This window comes from Psammomys obesus, unplaced genomic scaffold, assembly GCF_907164565.1.
Source record: "Psammomys obesus unplaced genomic scaffold, mPsaObe1.curated_primary_1811, whole genome shotgun sequence".
Lineage (NCBI taxonomy): Eukaryota > Metazoa > Chordata > Mammalia > Rodentia > Muridae > Psammomys > Psammomys obesus.
The window spans coordinates 10,656,024-10,672,648 of record NW_026596064.1 but is presented as its reverse complement, the minus strand read 5'-3'; the positions used below and the strand labels follow the sequence as shown (position 1 = coordinate 10,672,648).

The window sequence follows — 16,625 nt, the reverse complement described above, 5'->3', positions numbered from 1 at the left end:
TCATGCTTAGTCTTATATTTTCTTTCATTGTTAGGGTGAGTAGCCTTAAAAAAATGTGCCTACTTTATTTTTGTTTTTATGTTTTTTTAAGCCTTCTGTGTTTGGGATGAAACCAGGGTTCTTACTTGAACTTCCTAGCAGACAACACTCTACTCCTTAGCTACAGACCAAGTTTGATTTTTTTTTTTTTTAAAGTATGTGTGTATGTCTGGGCAGTGGTGGTGCACACCTTTAATCCCAGCACTCAGGAGGCAGCGGGATCAATCTCTGAGTTCAAGGCCAGCCAGTGAGTTCCAGGACAGCCAGGGCTACACAGAGAAACTCTGTCTGGAAAAAACAAACCAAAAGTATGTGTGAGAGAGAGCATGTGTGTAGGTGCACACTTGTACATGTCTGTGGGAGCATGTGTGTTTGATCATGTGTGTAGGAACATGTGCACACATGTGTGTTTGGTTATGTGTGCTTGTGTGTATGTATGCAAATGTTTATTCATGTGTATGTGGTCATGTGCATGCAGGTATGTTTGTTCCTTTGTGCATGTATGTATGTATGTGCATACATGTAGTTTGTTCATGTGTGTGCATGCATGTTTGTTTCTGTATGTGGGAGCATGCACGTACAAGTTTGTGTGCGTGTGTGTGTGCGCGTGCGTGTGTGTGTGTGTGTGTGTGTGTGTGTGTGTGTGTGTGTAGGCCAGTGGTGTTTGTCATCCTCAGGAAGGCTGTCTACCTCCTTGGAGACAGGCTTTCTCTGGCTGGCCAGTGAGTTCTTCACCTCCTGCCCAGTGCGGGCTTCCTAGTGCACTCCACCACTCCTGGTGTTGGTCCTGCTGGCTTTTTTTATGGGCTCTGGGGATCAGACTCAGTGTTTATGATTGCAAAGCAAGTGCTTTAGCAACTGAGCCCATGCCTACAAACCCCTGATTTTTGACCTTTTAAAGGACTTGCACTTAAAAGTTTTATGCTTAGTGATATCTGGGAGAGTTGGAAAGGAATGATCACTGCATGCAATATCTGAAGGAATATTAGATTATTTCATCAAGTACATGACTCAGGATGGTTCTATCACATTAGTGAAGACAAAAGGAGTAGAATTTGCTCGAGAGCACAGGGTACTAGTGTTTACCACACTGTGGCTGATGACAGGGACAATTTTTATTGCTCGGTCCTCCCCCTTCCTGTCTTCACATTTCATTTATTTATATTTTATTTTAATGATCTTACTCTGTTACCAGCTGCTATGAACTCCTGGGCTCTGGCTGTTTCCTGCCTCACTCTCAGTAGCTGGGCCTACAGAGCCCTCTACCAGCACCAGCCCTAACATATCCATGAATTTATAGATAAAGGTGTAGGATTACACAGTGAAACAAGATTGAACACTGTATAAAGTACTATCAGTCTGCAAGTATATGTCCAGCAGAGACCAGAGTTTAAATCAAATCTAATGCTGCTCATTTTAACAAATAATAATTGGAAAATTGATAAGGTAAAGGTTAACAGTGAATGAAGGCCCTGAGAGTCAGAGTTAGCGCACTTGTCCCTTGAGTCAGCAGATCTTCAAGCCTGGCCTCGCTGTGAGCAGCTCAGACTGCCGGAGAAGGGGGCAATGGTGGAGACACATACTGCAAGCCTCGGGGTTCAGGGGGCATTTGTCAGGCAGCCTGAGTGAGTGAAGGGACAAGCCCCTCTTATCGAAGAGTTGTTTTCTGAATACAATGTACTGTTGCTGAAAATACTGAAGTCTCCAGGGCCACAAATAGCTAGAATGCAAATTCATCTTTATGCAGCCTGCCCTCCAATCCTGGTTCTTCCGTGTTACAGTTCAGATTGGTAAATCTTCTTATAGATAATTTTTTATGTGTTTACACAGTTTTTTCCCCACATAAATCTGGGGCTATGTTATCCTAATTGTGTAATTTTCTTCTCCCTCTGTGTAATAATTTAATCTCATGTCCATATTTCCCTGTCAGTAAGATGACCTTCATTTGTGTATTCACTTTGAGGTGAGGGTGTTGCCTGGGTTGTCTTAGAACTCTCAGCCTCACAGATCCTCGCCCCTCTGTGCCCTGAGCGCTGGGATTACAGGCTTGCACTGCCACCTTGCTTCGGCACTTGCTTCCTCACCCAGGGAGAAGACGCCACCATTTATCTAGATTGTTCTGACTGCTGCACATCTTAGTTCTCAGTCGACTAGAGTATCCTTGTGGAGACCCATTTATTTGTTCTCAGGTATGAAGTGAGTTTAAGTGGTGTGTAAGTGAAGGGTGAGGATTATGTTTTCCAGCCGTGGGTCAGGAAGATGTACCCTGCCTCTGTGCTGTGTGTTTGCTGCCTTCTGTGTTCCTGGAGTGTATGCAAGATCTCATTTGTAATGGAACATGCTTACTGAAATAACTTACAGAGGTTTTTAAATTGTTTTTCTTTTCTTTTTAAATTTTGGATACTTAAAAGCTTCTAAGATGTATGTTCTCAGTTGGAGCTGATAGAGTATTTATTCAGAGGTCACCCAGTTAGTGGAAATAGGAAATAAGGCTTATATCCTGGCTGTCTTTTGTTTATAGTCCATTGCTTGAGAATAGGAAGGTAGTCTTCCATTACTATCCAATTAAAACAAATTTTGAGTTGTTCTTAAAATAACTATTGGAAAATCACTAGGACATCAAGTAGGTATGTGAAAATGGCATGAGGCTGTGGTTGGAGCTCAGTGGGAGGGTGCCTGCTTGGCAAGACTTGAGGGTTTGGAGCCTGTTGCAAGTGTGCACAGAGCGCATATGTAACTTAAGATGTAACTTATATTTTGTCATACACCGCCTTTGGTGTAAAATCTTACCCATAAAAAGTTTCAATTGTTGTGTACTTGAGCATCTTTTGGATATATGCCCAGGAGTGGTATAGCTGGATCTTGAAGAAGCGCTATTCCTAATTGTCTGAGAAAGCGCCAGATTGATTTCCAGAGTGGTTGTACAAGTTTACATTCCCACCAGCAGTGGAGGAGGGTTCCCCTTTCTCCACTTTTTCTCCAGCATGTACTGTCACTTGAGTTCTTGATCTTAGCCATTCTGATGGGTGTAAGGTGAAATCTCAGGGTCGTTTTGATTTGCATTTCCCTGATGACTAAGGACATTGAGCATTTCTTTACGTGTTTCTCTGTCATTCGATATTCCTCTATTGAGAATTCTGTTTAGCTCTGTACTCCATTTTTTAATTGGATTACTTGATTTGTTGCTGTTTAACTTCTTGAGTTCTTTATACATTCTGGATATTAGCCCTCTGTCAGATATAGAGTTGGTGAAGATCTTTTCCCAATTTGTAAGCTGTCATTTTGTTCTCATGAAGTGTCCTTTGCTTTACAGAACCTTTTCAGTTTCATGAGGTCCCATTTATTGATTGTTGATCTTAGAGCCTGTGCTGTTGGTGTTCTGTTCAGGCATTTGCTCAACCATGTTCGTAGCAGTTTTATTTGTAATAGCCAGAAGCTGGAAACAACCCAGATGTCCCTCAGTTGAGGAATGGATACAGAAATTGTGGTACATTTACACAATGGAATACTACTCAGCAATTAAAAACAAGGAAATCATGAAATTTGCAGGCAAATGGTGGGAACTAGAAAAGAACATCCTGAGTGAGCTATCCCAGAAGCAGAAAGACACACATGGTATATACTCACTTATAAGTGAATATTAGGCATATAATATAGGGTAATCATACTAAAATCTGTGCACCTAAAGAAGCTAAGCAAAAAGGAGGACCCTGGGTAAGATGCTCAATCTTCATTCAGAAAGGCAAACAGGATGGACCCTCGGAAGAGGGAGAAAACAGGGAACAGGACAGGAGCCTATCACAGAGGGCCTCTGGAAGACTCTACCCAGTAGGGTATCAAAGCAGATGCAGAGACTCATAGCCAAACTTTGGGCAGAGTGCAGGGAATCTTATGAAGGAAGGGGGAGATGAAAGACCTGGAGGGGACAGGAGCTCCACAAGGAGAGTAACAGAACTAAGCAATCTGGGCTCAGGGGTCTTTTCTGAGACGGATACTCCAACCAAGGACCATGCATTAAGATAACCTAGAACCCCTGCACAGATGTAGCCCATGGCAGCTCAGTCTCCAAGTGGGTTCCCTATTAAGGGGAACAGGGCTGTCTCTGACATGAACTCAGTGGCCTGCTCTTTGATTACCTCCCCTGAGGGGGGAGCAGTCTTACCAGGCCACAGAGGAAAACAGTGCAGCCAGTCCTGATGAAACCTGATAGACCAGGGTCAGATGGAAGGGGAGGAGGACCTCCCCTATTACTGAGCTGGGAAAGGGGCATAGGAGTAGAAGAGGAGTAGAGAGTGGGCTTGGGAGGGGCTGAGGGAGGGGGCTACAGCTGGGATACAAAGCAAATAAACTATAACAAACAAACAAACAAACAAATAAATTTTAAAAAAGAAAAAAAGTTTAATTGGTGCAGTGGCACACACCTGGGATCCCAGCACTTGGGGGCAGAGGCGGGTGGATCTCTGTGGGTTTGAGGCCAGCCTGGTTTAGGACAGCCAAGGCTACACGGAGAAACCCTGTCTTGAAAAACAACAAAAAGAGAGAGGAAAAAAAAGGAAAAGAAAAAGTTTTAACGGCACATGTTTTATTTTAGACATTTCCAGTTTTGGACTGTGGCCTGTGGTGGCATCGGTTGTCTGGCTTACTGTTTACTGTCTTCTTTTATATGATCTAACCTTTGCTGATTTTTCTGTATTAAAATTATATTGATGGAGAACAAATTAACCTTATGAGTTATTTCTCATAGTAAAAGTGCCTTTGATTACTAGTGCCTTGCTCTTTGGTGTCATATACTTCGTCATCTACAAATCAGAATAAGTTAAGGCTCAACTATTAAAAAGTTTCTACTCAATTTTTTATTTTGAAAATAGGCTTTTGGATAATTTTATTTGATTAGTGTTTTTTTCTGTATTTTATGGCTCTTGCCTACATACTCTTAATCCATTTTTAAAAACACAAAACAGTTATTAATTTGAATTGTTATTAGTAATTAATTTGAATTGTAATTATTAGTTATTACTTTGATATCCAAATAACTAATAATTTGTAATATTAGTCATTAATTGTAATTATTAGTTATTAATACTTATTAGTAACTATTGGTTATTAATTTGAATTGTTTTAGTAATTAAGAGTAAGTTGTCCTGGGGATGGCAAGATGGCTCGGTGTTGAGACCACTTGCTTGTGTTCTGGAGGACCTGGATTCTGTGCCCCACGCTGTGTCAGAGGTCCAGCTGTCTCAGCTCCAGCTCCAGGGGATCGATGCCTCTGGCTTCTGTGGGCACTTATGTAACCATGCACATACCACATACATACATGTAATTAAAAATACATGTTAGAAAAGTAAGTTAGTCCAATGTAATCTCTTTTTGGCTTCAGCAGTAATTCTGTTATCTGTCAATTGCATTTTATGTAAATTATCATTATATTTGCGTAGAAGCTAATTTTTAAGCACATCTATGTTTTCACTTAGGATGAAAAGTTACTTTTTAAGAGTAAAGTGTCCCTTTTCCCTTTAAGGCAATGAGCTAACTCTCTCTATTCAATGTTCCTAGGGCCGCATTGGAGGAAGTGGAGGGCGATGTGGCTGAACTGGAACTGAAGCTGGACAAGGTAAACTTCACATTTCACTCTGAAAAACAGTAACTCCTGCTTCCCACAGTGAGCAGTCAGTGCCTGAAGTCTGGGATCTCTGTGAGAATAGCTGCTGTCATCCTGATTGCGCACAGGAGGAAATGAAGGCTAGAGGTATCAAGGAGCTTGCCTGTTCAAAGATTAGTTGTGAGAACAAGGATCTGTGTCCACCCCTGACTTCAGAAGCTCACAGGGCTTCCTTTATGTTGTTAGAAGTTTGTTCTGTCTTCTCTGATTTCACTTTTGATACTTAATGGGTTTCATATATAACCTGATGATCCTTGTTGCAAATTTAGGTGTTGCCAGGTGCAAATACAAATAAAATGTAAAGTGTTTATTCCATTTTTTAAAGCTAATTCCAGAAATGTTTAAAGTACTTAATAGTTGCCCAGTTATATTTTCTGTAAGGGTAACTGCACCTTGATTCCCATCTTCTGTGTTGTTATTGACAGTAATTTTTGGATGTGTGTTCATGAAGCATTGTCATCTGTGTGCCAAGCAGAGCATTGGAATGAGAAATACATGGCTTTGAGCCATCTTTTCAGACTTTCTTCTGTAACTGCTGTTCAATGACATCTCTCCAGATCCCTAGAGACAGGCATAAGTTTACAGTAGTCTCCTGACAGCGATTTCCTGTTGTACACTTAAAGGGCTTTGCTGTGGAAAAGTCTTTTCAGACCTTACAGTACATAAGCGTCACCTGGGGATCTTTTGGTGGGGTGGTGCAGGTCGAAAGAACCTTCCAGTCTTAAATGATCAAAATACTGGAATTCTAGAGTCTTTCTTAACTAAAAGGGACTCAGCATGGAAAGACTTAACAGTGTTTAAAGTAATTGCTCTCTGACCCTTGCTTTTCTTTATTCTTGAAGATCTGTAGTTGTTTTCTATGTTTCTCTGGGTTAAGATCTAAATTGCTATAAAATAAATGCACCTGTTCAAATTCTTAAGCTCTTGTCTTTTTCCTTGGAGCTATGGGGTGTTAGGGAGTAAAGCATGAGGAACATGAGGGACAGGGATTACGGATGTAAGCATGAAGGACGTATGGGGGTGCTGCCTTCAGCTGACAGCGCTGCACACGGCTTCATTGGAAATCACAGCAGGGACAAACTAAGCTTGCTTGGTGACTAGTTCTTGTTTGGTTCGCATAGATCCTGTGCTCCCAGTGGTTGTGTTCTGTCTTGTGAAGAATGCTTTCGGAGTGGTATTGTTCACTGATCCAGTTATCCATTCTGCAAGGGGTTCTGGTGTTTTCAACAACACAGTGTCTCACAGTTGCTGTCCAGGTCTGATCTCTGTACCTATTGTGTCTTCTCTCTGGTGTAGTTGGTTTGTGTTACCTGTTTGTGTGGTTGATCTCTTTAAATATCAGCTCAATTTCTACCAAACCTCTAGCTTTTTTTTTGTTGTTGTTCTTGTATTGCATCATTTCTTGAATGCACTTTCACTTAAACTACTACAGTGTTGCAGTGTTATTTGTAGCAGAGCCTTGAGCTTGAGAGCAAAAGGCCTGGAGCCTAGTTTTGCAGGAGACTCTATCATGTAACTGTAATTACACAGTTTTGGGTAAACCTCCCAACATTTCTGGGCCTTGGTTTCTTACTTTTCAAACCAGGGAAAAATCAGGGCGTCTGCCTCTCCCACTGAGGTGTTACAAGAACAACTTGAACTAATCTATCATGGAAAGTGCCTACCGTGGTTCTTGGTGCATGGTGGATACTATTTATTTTTATTTTCTTTTTTTATGTGCATGGGTGATTTACCAACATGTATGTCTATGCACCGCTTGTGTGCCTAGTGCCTACGGCAAGAAGAGATGTTGAGTGACAGAAGGCTGTGAGCCACCACATGGGTACTAGGAATTGAACCCTCGTTCTCTGGAAGAGAATGCTCTTCACTGCCAAGCTGTCTCTCTAGCCCCAACATGGTAAATGCTAAGCAAACAGTAATAGATGATAATGTTTTCAACAGATAGCTCCTTGGAGATTTGGACTGTCTTTAGATGACAAACTCACTCCACAAACAAACAAAGGAAACTTTCTGCTCTTGCGCTTACTGGGCACAAAGCCCGTGTTTACTTATTTCTGATCTTCACTACAGTGCTGCAAATTTGCTATCATCCTCAGTTAGACATGGAAAAATGGGGGGGAGGGAGAGATAAGGAGGGAGGGAGGGAGAGAGAGAAGAAGGCGGGGGAGAGAGAGAATGAGTGTATTACTGTCTAGGCACTGAGTTGTTTGTGTTCCTATAAACTGGCAAGTGCCTATGACAGGAACCTGGCAGCGAGAAATTGTTGGATGAATGAGTTAGGCTACCAGCCTGACATTTTAGATCAAGTTGATATTTATACTGAGGTAGCTTTTCATTATTCAGTTATATTTTTATCCATTGCTGCCAAGTAATAGGCAAGACCTCTGCCCTTCCTGCATTACCAAGCCAGCCTTTCCTCTTGGGCAGCGCCAGTGTGTGCTCCTACCTGTCAGCGTGCTTGCTCTGCGAAGGCCACTTTGTGCTCATTCTGTCACACATGTCTGTGACCCTAGTCTCTGCCTCGTCTCTCAGTTGTAGTCTCTGAGCTCTGGAGTGCTGATGTCCCGCTGTCGAACCAGCGTCTCCAACTCTTCCAGTTGTCAACCTCAGTACCTCACTGTTTTAGGCCCCCAGCACCTCCGATCCTATATCCTGTTTCTTTGTGATGGCTTAAATTCTTTTAATAAAATGAAAATATATGTTTTAAAGAGAAAATTCTTAAGACTCAAACTAGGATGTTAAAGTTGGCATTTTCTACAAGTATATATCCTAAAATAACCTACAGAATATAATCCAGTTGCTGGCATTTCAGTAGATTCCTAAGAAAATGGGTAAAGGAACAGTTAGTACAACCAGATCTGAAACAAAGTTTTTAATTGACTTTTGACTACAAAAAAGCAGTCAGCTTCTACAAAACAGTAAACAGCAGTGAACTATGAATGTAATGTGAACATTTGGTCTGGCAGCCTTTGCTATTAGTTAAATGTCTGGTGCTTGTCAAGGAAAGGTGTTTAGTCTAGTGCTCTCCCATCCCCCAAAAAAGTACAGCTGTCTTTTCCCTGGAGTCATTAAGACCAACACTGCCGTTTACACACTTACAGTCTTCTAAATTATTTAAGTAAGCACATTGCGTCTTCAGAGTGAGTAAATGGCGCAGACCCTCCCCAAAGCCTGCAGATCTAAACTATGGACACATCTGCGGACCCGTTTTTGTTTCTTGTCTTAATTTTGATATCAAAACAAACTAATTTTGGAATTAGTAAGATTTGTGATGTAGAAAATCTTTGGACTTTTGCATGTGTGGGAACCTTGTCTCTGAGGCTGAGAACCCTGTCTCCTCCCCTCATTCTGATCCATCACACAGATGCCAGCTGGTGGGGAGTGGCAGCATTGCACAGGAGAGGACTCTCAGGGCTCAGCCCCACTCCACCACCTTCTGGGTCCCTCTAACCTTACAGTACAAGTGACCAACAGTGACCACCCATGGGGTGGGTTCAGGGCTGATCGCAACCCTTCATGACGAAGAACCATTTCAGCAAAGCAACCATCATTCGTTCACAGAAGCAGTGATCTAAAAAAAGAAATCAGCAGACCTGGTATAAAACTAACAGCATCCTGTGTCTCCAACCGTGTGCACTGTTCTTGGTAGTAATTGACCAGCATCTTCTGCTTTAATATAAAATACTTTTATCCCGTTAATAAAAATGCTGTTTTGACTGTAAGTCACATACATTGAGATGATTAGGAAGCCGTCTTGTTCAGGTACTCTGTGCCAAATGCTCACAAGGCTGCCAAGCATGGAGGAGTTAGAATAGAACAGAGGTCTCTTGCTTTAAGCCAGACTTGGGAGTTTTCAAATTAAAACCATAAGAAAGAAGGGCAGGAGGAGTTACTGGAGCCCCGAATGTACTGAAACTTGTTTGGTGATAATTTAGGGACAGAATTGCCCTGAGAAGGTGTTTTGTTTTTTTAAATTTTATATTAGTTTATCCACTTCACATCCCTGGGGTGCCCCCTCCATCCCCTCTTCTTCCCCTCCTTCCCCCCTCTCCTTGCCCTTTTCCCCATTGAAGGAGAGCTCCCTTCCCCAACGTATCAACACTCGCCAGCACATCAAGTCACACCAGAACGGCACACGTCTTCATCCCCTGAGGCCCGGCAAGGCGGCCCTGCCGGGGGGGAACTGTTCCCAAAGCAGGCAATAGAGTCCATGTTAGGAACAACCCCTATCCACTTGCCAGGCTAAAATCAATGGCTAAAATCTCAAGTGACAGCACATGCTGGAGAGGATGTGAAGAAAGGAGAACCCTCCACCATTGTTGGTGGGAGTGCAAACTTGTGCATCCTCTTTGGAAATCAATCTGGCGCTTTTTCAGAAAACTGGAAATAGTTCTACCTCAAGACCCAGCTATACCATTCCTGGGCATATATGCAAAAGATGCCCCACCATTCATTAAGGACATTTGCTCAACTATGTCCATAGCGGCTTTCTTCATAATAGTCAGAAACTGGAAACAAGCGAGATGCCCCTCAGCCGAAGAATGGATACAGAAATTATGGTACATTTTTACAATGGAATACTACTCAGCCGTTAAAAACAAAGCACTGAGAAGTTTTAAGAACACCTGATTTGAGTACTTACTGCCTCAGGTCCAGGTGGCACAGCACCCTGTAGGCTGCCATGGAAGCAGCGGTCTCTGGACAAGTGTTCCCAATTCGTCGCAGCCACAGGTGAGGTGTTCAGCGGCTGCTTTGCTTCTGGGGCTGTTGCTCCTGCCCGAGACCGTTGAGCTCGCTCTGGGTGGCACCAGTGGTGGCCCATTTTCTTTTACTGCGCATGTTCTTCTCGTGCCTCTTGGCAAGTGCCGTGGTGTGGCAACGACCCACAAAGGGCTTTCCCTGTGTGCCTTCCTTCATAGACTTTGAGCTGAGGCGTGCAGTTGAAGCCTTTGTCGTCCATGTGACATGCACAGTCTTTCATCGCTGTGAACCCTTTTGTGTTCCTTTAATCCAGGGGCAGAGAAAGATGACTTCCTGTACACCTCACAGCTGTATAGGCCTTATTCCAGGTGGGCCTGGGTGTGAATCCTTTTGTACACGTTTCATAAAGAAATGGCCCGTCTACTGTGTGGAATTTTGCATACTCCTCCATCTGCCTTGTTAGAAAATGTCTTACCGGGTGCCTGGAGGACAGCCTGCTCCTGACGGTGACCATAGAGCACATATTTAGAAGATGCCACAGGCATCTGTTGTCCAGCCTGGAGTCTGTTCGTCTTTCACCTTACTCATTTCATCATTAAATGTTAAGGATTGAAGCTCCTGGGACCCTAGATCTTCAGATTCTGTGGTCTGCATGGATTCTCCTTGCTCCTCAGCTCTTTCAAAATTTCCTTTTGGACCCCGAGCACAGTGTGACTTGCTGTCCTGACTTGTCATCTAAATCTCCATTTCTTCACCATCAGCATTCTGAGCATCTTCAATGGGGCAATTTAATTGGATCCCATACTTGGACCATTATTTTCATCTGACCGTCATGCCTCTGAGAACAGAGTTCATGTGAAAACTGGGTTCTAAGAATCTGGCCCTGTGATATCATCAGCATCCTCCTTCAGGGAAATCTGTGCTGTGTACATGTAATTCTGGATCTCTTCAGATATATCAGAATTAAGGAAGCTGGTAGCTAACTGAAGAACTACCCACCTCAGAAACAGTGTTTGACGGTCATGGTTGTCAGAGTGTATTCTTTCAGACATACTGATGAAAAACTCCATCAACAATCAGGCTGCTTTCTTACTGCCTTCAATACCAGGATCTTCAGCTCAGAATCACTGTGATCCAGGGCAGGCCAGCTCTGCAGCCTGGTTCAGCCACAGACACGTGGTGTGGGGCCTGTATTCAGGCTCACACGGGCTGGGACAGAATGGGTGTGGAGCCAGGGTTCTGGCAGGGCAGGGTTCTGGTTTTTAGTTTTTTGTGCTTTTAGTTTGGGACAGGGCAAGATGTGGGAATTGTGTACATCACTGATGGTAGCAGCTATCTTCCTGCACGAACACAGGATGTCTGGTTAGCTGTAGACATCTTCACTCCTGCCCTCCCAGACTAGACCATTTTTAAAGTTCACTTCATTGTACTTTGTGTGTGTGTGTGTGTGTGTAATTTTCTTTTATTGAGATAAAATTCACTTAATGTAAAGTATGTTTTTTAAAATGATTTTCAGTATAGTCATTGTTGGACATCACTACCTTGGTCTAATGGCAGGGTATTTCCCTGTTCCCCAAAGAAGCCTTCTATCTGCTGCTTCCAACTTTCCTCTGTCTTGTATATCCTAAGCTGATTTCTTTCTCTGTGGATTGTCTCTTCTGAATATTTCTTTCTTTCTTTTTTTTCTTTTTTGGTTTTTCGAGACAGGGTTTCTCTGTGCAGCCTTAGCTGTCCAGGACTTGCTTTGTAGACCAGTCTGGCCTCGAACTCACAGAGATCCTCCCTGAGTGCTGGGGTTATAGGCATGCACCACCACGCCTGGCTATATTTCTTTCTTTCTTTCTTTCTTTCTTTCTTTTTTTTTTTTTTTTAAACCTTTTAAATTTTATTAATTTTAAATGTAGGAGCGCTCTGCCTGCATGTACACCTGCACACCAATAGAGGACATCAGATCCCAGTATAAATGGTCTTGAGCCACCATGTGGTTGCTGGGAATAGAACTCAGGACTTCTGGAAGAACAGCCAGTGTTCCTAACTGCTGAGCCATCACACCAGCCCCTGAATATTTCTTATAAATGGGATCATGAGTCATTTAGCCAATTAAGACTGGCTGCTTTCACTTGAAATAATGCATGTTTATACTTTTGAGACAGTCTCATTTTGTTGTCTAGGCTAGTTTTAAACCCCCATGCTGGTGATTCTCCTGCCTCAGCCTCTTAGAGCTAGTTTATAGGCCCTTCCATGCCTAGTAGAATTCTCCTTTACATGGAGCTTAATGACATAATCTGGGCAATAAAGAAGTTACAGTGTGTTTGGTAAAGCTACAGATTCCTGAAATGCTACATCCAGTTTTCTCCCACCGGCTGGCAGGTCTCTTGTTGCCTCTGCAGTGGCCCTGTGTGGCTTAACTGCTTTCTAAGAGCAACACAGTGACTGCCATTCTGCTTGGTGGGAATGTTTTTATTTCTCCTTCCTAATCTAGAGACAACCCGTTCTTTTGCAGCAATAAAAGTATCTTTTTCTGTGCAGATCCTTTGCTGCCTCTCTCCTTTTCCTTCTCAGCCACCTCTTGGCTTCTTACAAATCGAAACAGAAGCCAGCCGCAGTCAGAAAGCTCGCCGACAAGGAGGTAGACTTTCTGCCGAGCAGTTCCCATGCACCTACGGCTGCTTTGCTGAGGTGTTTTGCGTGGTGTCTCTTGATAGAAGCTGCTTGTAGGTTCATACCATTGCTATGTATTACACAGATGAAGAAATGCACTCTTGTTAAGGTTACTGTCACCTAGACCCACTTAGATGGCATTAGGATTTGAATCTGAATAGACTGAGCTGAAAATCCTGCTTTAATCATGCTATACTGTTAGCGTCTCCTTTTAATTTAATTTAATTATTTTTGATATTTAATTTGTTGAGTAGTGTTACCTATATGGAACAGAATTCAAAGGCAAAAGAGGTATACCCAGTGACAGTTGCTTATTGCCTGATTCCTTTGCTAAAGAGTACTCTGACCAAGCTTTTTACGAGTTTTTGCAGAAATTTTCTAAGCATGCAAAAGGATATACATATATTTTATTGCAATGGATTATTTCCATTTCAATAAAAAACATTAGCATTTTAAAAAATCTGATTTTTCCTTATATGTTTTGGGTGCTACCATTTGTTACCTCTTGTAGAGCTGTCTTTGTTTTTGGTGCTTGGGTTGAATCCGAGCCTGTTGCATCCTAGGCAGTGTCTGCAGCTAAGCCACACTGCTGGCTGTGTCCATTCTGTGTATCTTCTTCTATCGCATGCATATGTCACACTCGTGTCATGTGGATGAGTCACAATGAAGACACATGAGGGAGGGAAGCCAGGAAAGGCTGGGACAGGCTCGGTTCTAAGGCTTTAATCAATGCCTGAAACAGGCGTTAGAGAAGAAATCCTTTTTTTCTAGTGGTTTCCAGTCTGGCAGCGTGACATTGAGCGCATGACTAACCTACGGTTCCAGTTCATGCCCCTTTACTCCAGCGCACCGCAGCATTTACATTCAGTTATGTTTCCATCGCACTGCTGTCCGCTCGCCCCTCTCTTTCCTCAGGAGCATAGTTTGTTTTTTTTTCTCTCTCTCTCTTGTGTGCCAGGAACTGAACACAGGGCTTTTCACATGGGTAAGTGCTCTGCCACTGAGCTCTCTCCTGGCCCCACTTCTAGGAGATGTAATAAATACTTACAAGCTTAAATTATGGATCTAAATTTGACTTGAAAAAAAGGTGGTGCATTGTTATCACACAGCCTCTAGGTCCTAAAAGGTCAACCTTTTGGCATAACTCTTCTCGTGAGTTTACTATGTAAGGCAAAGGAAAATTTCTTTCAATAATTTCTGTCTAGTAGGCTAACCCATGTACCAACCGCTTACGCTTATGCTTGTCCAACTAAGACACTTACAAACCGGTTCCCTTCTCATCACATCTTTTTTCTTTTTCAGCTTGTGAAACTTTGTATCGCGATGATTGATACCGGCAAAGCCTTTTGTCTTGCAAATAAACAGTTCATGAATGGGATTCGAGACCTGGCCCAGTATTCTAGCAATGATGCTGTGGTTGAGGTTGGTATCACTAAAATTACAGGTAAAGTGATGAGCGCAGCAGAGCATCATACGATTATGCATGAATTTACTATACTGATGGTTATAGCAAACTTAAAACCAGAGTAGAGGAGCTGCCAGCCCTGGGAGCCATCTTCTGTAATTTTGTTTGTTTTTGTTTTTTGTTTTGAGACAGAGTTTCTCTGTGTAACTCTGGCTGTCCTGCAACTTGCTTTGTAGCCGAGGCTGGTCTTGAACTCACAGAGATCTGCCTGCCTCTGCCTCTTGAGTGCTGGGACTAAAGGCATGCGCCTCCGCCTGCCTAGCCGGCACTTGTGGTTTCTTCAGGCGGTTGTACATTAAATTTTGACTTGTAGTGTGCGTACTTCGCACCACTGCCCTAACCCTGCTTTACGGCATTCCAGTTTGCGTTGAGATGGTGAGCTGATGTAGCTGCCAGCGGCCAGCAGTAGCTGAGTGTGCGAGAGCAGTACTTGCCTGCTCAGAGCAGGGCCCAACTGTGTGCTTGGGAACCGGGCAGCTCCCCATTAGCTTGTTGTCCGGGATTAGCCGGGATCTCTTTCTGTGTTCTGTTGCTGATGTTTCTTTCATGCTGAGAGCTAGGAAGTGAGGAAACAGTTTGATCCGTAGTTGCTCACAGGGCCACATTATTGACGCTATCAAACTTGTAGCTTTGTACATACTGTGGCTGGGACAGTAATGATCCTTAGATTTTTCTAGGCCTCCGTAGGTTGCCACATTAGACTTGTATAGACACGGCCTCTGCAGATCATGTCCAGTGAGCCTTTAGGATTATCCTTGCAAGTAAATGTTACCGCTAATGGGATAATTTGATTTTTTTGTCAGAAATGCTAAAGTCTTATTTTCCTGACTTATATTATTAGTTGGTAAGTGACCTGACTTTTTTTTTTCCCCTTACAGACAAGTTTGACCAAGTTTTCTGACAGTCTCCAAGAAATGATAAATTTCCATACAGTAAGTATTAGTAAGTAGGTGGTGCCGTGATTCTTGATGCTCTTGAGCGTCAGTCTTTTATGAGATGGCTGATTTGATGACTTGGTTGGTTTTTATATTGGGTTGAAATAAAATGCACCGTGTGTGTATGGTGGTGAAGAAGGAAAGTTAATTTGCTTTATTTCCCATTCTAGTGTAATGAACCTTTCCTCCGCTGAGTTTAATTAGCATTGTTTGTATGAGCCATGGGTAAAGGGTTACTTACTGGTTTATTTTATGGACGGTTTACCAGTGGCTACACCACTGAATAAAATGATACCCCATCTTCCGTAATAAACTTAATATCATAAAACAATACCCATTAAAGTTTTTTATTCCCCATCTGGCGTTTGTGCATTTTGTTTTTGTTTTGTTTTGGCCCAGGGATGGGGTGGGGTTGGATTGCTCCTATTATGGCCAAAGTTATATACTAATTTTCATTTTAGCTGTAGTTGGCTGTTTCAAAAACTGGCACGTGCCATCCTCTCCTTAAACAAACAAACAAACAAAAAAGACGTATTTATTTTTATTTGTATTTCATGTGTACAAGTGTTTTGCCTACATGTATGTGCATGCCTGGTACCTATAGCAGTCAGAAGAAGGCATCAGATACCCCTGGAACTGCGGTTGCAGATGGTTGTAAACCCCTGTGTGGGGCTGGGAATCAAACCTGGGTCCAGTGCTCTTAACCACTGAGCCATCTCTCTAGCCCCAGGAAACATCCTCACATAGTAGTCTGACTTCCTAGTGTAATTTCTGCAGACCTAATAGCTATTATGGCTTTAGCTTGTAGTTGGTGATCACGTAAGTGGTTGCTTGTCTTGATGTGTCCAGGCTCACGGAAGGAGGTTGTTTCTTACGTTACAGAAGGTTAGAACATACATATCTACGTATGTGTCTCTTTACATATCTGCCCTTTGGTATGAAATAGTCACTTGGAGTTGAAGTACTTTATGAATTGTTGTTACTATTAATTTACTTAAGTGCTTTCTGAGATAAGAAGGTTTAGGTTGAGGGAGATCATTTTGAACTATACTGTATTTGTCTTTTGGGTGTAGTGTGGTGCAGAATCAGCGGTGAAATGGATCTGGTTTAGAGTGTGAAAATAGTGTTTGTGTGAGGCACATACTGTGCTAATGATATTTTAAAT

The 16,625-nt window shown here is 42.6% G+C and overlaps 1 protein-coding gene across 2 annotated transcripts in view; it reads left to right on the top strand.

The window, feature by feature from the left end:
• The window catches only part of Acap2 (ArfGAP with coiled-coil, ankyrin repeat and PH domains 2), a 111,841-nt gene that overhangs the window by 34,443 nt on the left and 60,773 nt on the right, over positions 1 to 16,625 (top strand). For both annotated transcript variants that reach the window (XM_055624984.1, XM_055624983.1), the window contains exons 2-4: positions 5,593 to 5,650; positions 14,363 to 14,482; positions 15,404 to 15,457. In XM_055624984.1, coding sequence (XP_055480959.1) covers positions 5,593 to 5,650; positions 14,363 to 14,482; positions 15,404 to 15,457 — 232 coding nt within the window. The remainder of the gene's footprint in view (positions 1 to 5,592; positions 5,651 to 14,362; positions 14,483 to 15,403; positions 15,458 to 16,625) is intronic.